Raw genomic sequence first — 6,566 nt, 5'->3', positions numbered from 1 at the left:
AGAGAATAATATATATCTTTCAATCTCAACATTAGATTTTCTAATTTCCAACTGTATTAAATAAATAGCATTAAAATATTTTCCTTCTTAACTATTACAAAAATCAACGAATTTGAGTAACTTTTGCTTTTGTTTTATTTGTACCTTAAACATAACACTGAACAATCAATTATGTGCCACCCCACCTTCCTTCATCTGCAAATAAACTAATCAAAAGACATATGTACAAGGCTAAAAAAATTCAGCAACACTTACCATACTCAGGCTAAAAGAATTAAGCAACACTTACCATACTCTTTTTATATTCACTGTTAACTTTTAGCTCATGTGACAGACTTTCCACCTGCTCAACAGTTTCAAGTGGGGATGGAAGAATGTCTTCCAGGATTGGTATATCTCCATGTGTTTTTGACATATGGGTTTCCGTCATTTTGACAATATTCAGGATATCCCCTGATAAAAATGTCAATTTTGATAATTCCTTCATCATGTATTCCATTATGCCAAAACCATAATCATAATCATCTGTATCAAACCTTATTACAGGTAAAACCAGTAGGCAGTCTACTGTATTTTATCAAACCGTTATTAGTATAATAGATCTCGTAATAATTTTGCAAAAATAATGGCATTTACTATTTTTAAAAGATTATTAGCAAATTTACAGAAATGGTGCATTCGGAAGACAAAACCAATTTTTCACTTTTGACAATTGAGCACCTGCTACATCCAGATTCTAGGGAGGAAAGGAAGGACGATCTTACTGGATCCCATAGCCTCTCCGAGGCACAAACCAGGCTTTTACACAAACCCCCCCCCCCCTGCACCCGAGCTTTTTAAAATAGTAAATGCCACTATTTTTGCAAAATTATTACGAGATCTATTATTCTAGAGAATAATGCATATAAATGCATATATGCATATAAATACAAAAGTAAATCAAATCTTATCCTTGTATAATATACAAGCTGATGTGAGATCCCTGTCTACAGGTGGACTGGAACTATTATCCAGTAGGCAGTCTACTGTATTTTATCAAACCGTTATTAGTATAATAGATCTCGTAATAATTTTGCAAAAATAATGGCATTTACTATTTTTAAAAGATTATTAGCAAATTTACACAAATGGTGCATTCGGAAGACAAAACCAATTTTTCACTTTTGACAATTGAGCACCTGCTACATCCAGATTCTAGGGAGGAAAGGAAGGACGATCTTACTGGATCCCATAGCCTCTCCGAGGCACAAACCTGGCTTTTACATAACCCCCCCCCCCCCCCCTGCACCCGAGCTTTTTAAAATAGTAAATGCCACTATTTTTGCAAAATTATTACGAGATCTATTATTCGAATAAGAGTTTGATAAAATACAAACCCTGGGGCCATAGAACGGCTATTTAATCCCCTTGAACGGACCTGTGCATGGGCCACTGAGGCATCGAAAAAAAACAGACCGGCTTGGGAAAAAAGCAAAATTGCCGGTCTATGGCCCAGCTGATGGCTGTGCATGAATGGCTAATGGCTGTTAGTTATGGAGCTAGGTTAGACTATGTATGTTTAAATCTCTGATTTAAACAGAGCCAGTGTTCAGTCAAATAACTGAATTTATCAAATCTTATCCTTGTATAATATACAAGCTGATGTGAGATCCCTGTCTACAGGTGGACTGGAACTATTATCCAGTAGGCAGTCTACTGTATTTTATCAAACCGTTATTAGTATAATAGATCTCGTAATAATTTTGCAAAAATAATGGCATTTACTATTTTTAAAAGATTATTAGCAAATTTACAGAAATGGTGCATTCGGAAGACAAAACCAATTTTTCACTTTTGACAATTGAGCACCTGCTACATCCAGATTCTAGGGAGGAAAGGAAGGACGATCTTACTGGATCCCATAGCCTCTCCGAGGCACAAACCAGGCTTTTACATAACCCCACCCCCCCCTGCACCCGAGCTTTTTAAAATAGTAAATGCTACTATTTTTGCAAAATTATTACGAGATCTATTATTCTAATAAGAGTTTGATAAAATACAAACCCTGGGGCCATAGAACGGCTATTTAATCCCCTTGAACGGACCTGTGCATGGGCCACTGAGGCATCGAAAAAAAACAGACCGGCTTGGGAAAAAAGCAAAATTGCCGGTCTATGGCCCAGCTGATGGCTGTGCATGAATGGCTAATGGCTAATGGCTGTTAGTTATGGAGCTAGGTTAGACTATGTATGTTTAAATCTCTGATTTAAACAGAGCCAGTGTTCAGTCAAATAACTGAATTTATCAAATCTTATCCTTGTATAATATACAAGCTGATGTGAGATCCCTGTCTACAGGTGGACTGGAACTATTATCCAGTAGGCAGTCTACTGTATTTTATCAAACCGTTATTAGTATAATAGATCTCGTAATAATTTTGCAAAAATAATGGCATTTACTATTTTTAAAAGATTATTAGCAAATTTACACAAATGGTGCATTCGGAAGACAAAACCAATTTTTCACTTTTGACAATTGAGCACCTGCTACATCCAGATTCTAGGGAGGAAAGGAAGGACGATCTTACTGGATCCCATAGCCTCTCCGAGGCACAAACCAGGCTTTTACATAACCCCCCCCCCCTGCACCCGAGCTTTTTAAAATAGTAAATGCCATTATTTTTGCAAAATTATTACGAGATCTATTATACTAATAACGGTAAATAAATAATAAATAGTAAATAAATCAAAATCAGTTACATTATTTTATCTTATTCATAGCATAAATGTTCTCGAAGATTACTAAAAAGAAATTGAATTAGACTACAGCAAATTGGCAAACTTTACCTTGTATCTGTTTCCACCGAGTTTGTTTGGGGCGTTCTTCAACATATCAGCAATACTTGTCTCAACATCTCTTTCAGTTGCATTAGTGTGGGTGTTGATACAGGCTTCTGGAAATTTATAAGAATTAATTAATATATATAATTATAATTCACTTTGATATTCCCCATTCCACAGTCCTCTCGTCCTTCCCACTTCCCTGTCCCCACATCATCCCCACTATTCCCACTTCCCTGTCCCATCGTCCTCCTTACCATTTTCCCCTCCCCTGTCCTTCTTCCTCCCCCACCATCTCCCATTCACCTGTCCCTTTGTCCTCCCCAGCATTCCCCTGTCCCCACCATCCCCAACTCCCCAGTCCCCTCGTCCTCCCCACCATTACCCTCTCCTCTGTCCCCTCGTCTTCCCCACCATACCCCCCTCTCGTCCTCCCCACCATTCCAAACTACCTCATCCGATGCATTCTATAATGGTCTGATGCTTCCATCAGAAAATTGGGAACATCAAATGATCTGATATTCCCATCACTGAAAAATAAGAACAGCTAAAAAAATGAAATGAAAAAAATAAAAAAATAAACTATACTCATGAAATGAACAGTATGGTAAACAACACAGCTCAATTTCAATGCAATGTCACACAAAATTATTAAATCGAAATGAAAATAAATTGAAATCTATGAAAATTCAAATTATCAATACAATCGGAAATATTGAAATAATATCGCAACATAATATAGTGTGGGTTGCTCTTACGTGCAACAGACGGTGCTGTTTTTCAAAAAAGGCATGGTTTTACCTGTCACAAGTGTGGCATCTATACTTATACTCACGAAATGAACGGTATGGTAAACAACATAGCTCAATTGCAATGCAATGTCACAATAACATTTAATAACAATAATAACAATAACATTTAAATATACTTTAAGATATAATCTAGAAGAAAATAAGAACATTGAAACGGTTCATGAACTCGATTTCAATAAAGGACACTATGGGGAACTTTGAAAAACAGTTAATGAGTATAATTAGACAGACTTGTTGCTAGGCAGAGGAGTAAATAATGAGATATATGGCAAATTTTGCAAAATATACGGCACACAAACATTCATACCCAAACAAAGCAAAATGCTAGGTAAGAACAAAGCAGTTGGCCCGTAGGGGAAAGGAGATACCCACAAGACTGGAATACAAGTCATTAACAAGCACACAAGTACTACACTACACAACAACCGCACTACTACCAGAACTGGACGAATCACTACCAAAACAACACATTGCACATCACTACCAAAACAACACAACACAACACAAGCATTGGCAAAGAATTATAGACCAGTTGCACTAACATCCCACATAATAAAATTATTTGAGAGTGATCAGGAGTCAGATTACTAGTTTTATAGAGACCAATGACCTCCACAATCCAGGCCAACAAGGATTTAGAGCAGTTTCTATGATCGAGCCACTGAGATCTATAAAGAATTCTGATCAAGAAAGAGATCTAGGGGTGGTTTTAGATAGAAAACTATAACCTGAGGATCATATTAAGAACATTCTGCGAGGGGCCTATGCTACACTTTTTAACTTTAGAATTGCTTTTAAATACATAGGTCAAAAAGTTTTAAAAGTTTTAAAAGTTTTTTAAACCTCTCGTGTATCATGAGTGTGTTAAAGCATCAGATGGTGCATTCAGATGATGAATATTACCTAGTTCCTTCATCTGGGAAGAATGAACACATATTGGTGCATTCGGATGATAAAAACTAGCTACTGTAGTTTAATTGATCAACAGACTGTATATCATATGCAGACTGTATGTGGATCTGCGGGCCACTCCAAACAACAGCCTGGTGGACCAAGCTCCACCAGGGCTAAAGCACAAAGTGATATAGATGTGATAGAGAAACTAGGTCAAATGGAGGAGTAGGTCTGTATATTAAACAGCACCTGACGTGCACAGAGCTACTAAACTCAATGTGGTGGTAGAGTGGTGGGGGGGGGGAAACATTGCAGAAAAAAACAAAAATACAATTTGGTCAACAAAACAGCATTGTTTAAAATAGAAGACATGGGTTGTCATTTTGGGGGTAAGGTAGGTTACATTGAGTTAATTAGTTAGTACTTAGTTTTTATCTTAAACTGGTTGGGAGAGGTACAGTGTTGCTGTGCTGGTGAAAGAACACCTAAAGGTAAATTAAATAATGATTGCGAATCCACAAGAAGTTGACATAATATCGCTAGAGATCTGCAATCAGGATGATAAACTTTCCTTAAAGAATTTGACAAACACTTGCTGATAGGACATGAAGTAAATGAAATGTATGTCAAGTTTTGTGAAATATATGATAAAAGCACAACAAAATTTGTACCAAAGGAGAGATGCAGAACTAGGAAAAGGGGTTTGTTCAACAGAAATTGCGAGAGGGCCTGAGACCCAAACACACACAAATGGAATCAATATATAGCAAGAGGCCAAACCCCCAAACATACAAGCGATGCAAAGATGCGAGAAACAGCAGCAGCATTAAGGAGAGGGACTTAAGGACCATAAATAAAGTGTGAAAATAAACTCGAGTAAATTTTTTTAACTACTCTCGACAGTGAAGAAAAACAAATATTCAGACGATTTGTGTTAGAATCATTAATCTTACACTTTCGGTCATATTCAACAACACAAATACATACACACACATTCCTGTTGCTGTAGCAAGTGAAGAATTACACACACAGATCACAATAACGTGATGCATCAAATGAACAAATCCACAAGGGCCGTGACGAGGATTCGAACCTGCGTCCGGGAGCATCCCAGACACTGCCTTAATCGACTGAGCTACAACAGGGTAAAAGGGTTGAAACCGAAGTTCTACTGAACTTACTGGATCCCATAGCCTCTCCGAGGCACAAACCAGGCTTTTACACAACCCCCCCCCCCCCTGCACCCGAGCTATGTCAACAGGCCGTTCTCCCTCTTCGCCCTTCCGAATGCACCATATCAGTAAATTTTTTAATAATCTTTTAAAAATAGTAAATGCCACTATTTTTGCAAAATTATTACGAGATCTATTATTCTATAGAATAATGCATATAAATGCATATATGCATATAAATACAAAACATAAATACAAAAGTAAATGTAAATAATTTTACCTTGCACCTAGATCCACCAAGCCTGTATGGCGCGCGTTTCAGTACTTCGGAAATCTAGAACTATCTTGAATCTCTAATCTGCAATGAAACAATACATATTATTGCACTTACCAAAACATGGATGAATGTAGAAAATACAGAACTATTAGCTGAATATCAAATAAATGGATTTAATCTATTTCACACAGATAGATATATTACACCGTGTATATTAGGTAATACCTAACATACACGCCTCCACACACACTACATTTGAAATGTAGTCTCAAAAAGACTACATTTCAACAGCAAAGATTACTCCATAAAAAAATAATTAAATTATTGACCAACATGAGAGAGGGTTAGCCAACATGAGGGTTGTGTTGATTGCCTGAAAATATTTAAATTGTGTAATGTATTGAATGGCATTTTTCAAGTTACAACATTTTTTAAATTACTGAACTAGGTTCTAGGCTTTGCTAGGCTTAATTCAATTATTACAGATAAGCCTAACCTAGCCTAGAACCCAGTGGGTTTTCTTCCTATTGGGGAGTGTTGTACATGCCTCGCCTCCACATACACACTAGCACAGCCAGGCCTCGCCTCCACA

The 6,566-nt window shown here is 37.0% G+C and overlaps 1 protein-coding gene across 1 annotated transcript in view; it reads right to left on the bottom strand.

Annotated features, from left to right (window-relative positions):
- Positions 1 to 6,282, bottom strand: part of LOC138355107 (uncharacterized) — an 8,061-nt gene extending 1,779 nt beyond the window's left edge. Inside the window, exons 1-2 of the mRNA XM_069309799.1 lie at positions 5,978 to 6,282; positions 2,826 to 2,932 (exon numbers count right to left, since the gene is read on the bottom strand). Coding sequence (XP_069165900.1) covers positions 2,826 to 2,870 — 45 coding nt within the window. The 5' untranslated portion in view covers positions 2,871 to 2,932; positions 5,978 to 6,282. The remainder of the gene's footprint in view (positions 1 to 2,825; positions 2,933 to 5,977) is intronic.
- Positions 6,283 to 6,566: the final 284 nt, after the last annotated feature.

Source organism: Procambarus clarkii, chromosome 66 (genome assembly GCF_040958095.1).
Source record: "Procambarus clarkii isolate CNS0578487 chromosome 66, FALCON_Pclarkii_2.0, whole genome shotgun sequence".
NCBI lineage: Eukaryota > Metazoa > Arthropoda > Malacostraca > Decapoda > Cambaridae > Procambarus > Procambarus clarkii.
This window is presented reverse-complemented; position numbering and strand designations above follow the sequence as displayed.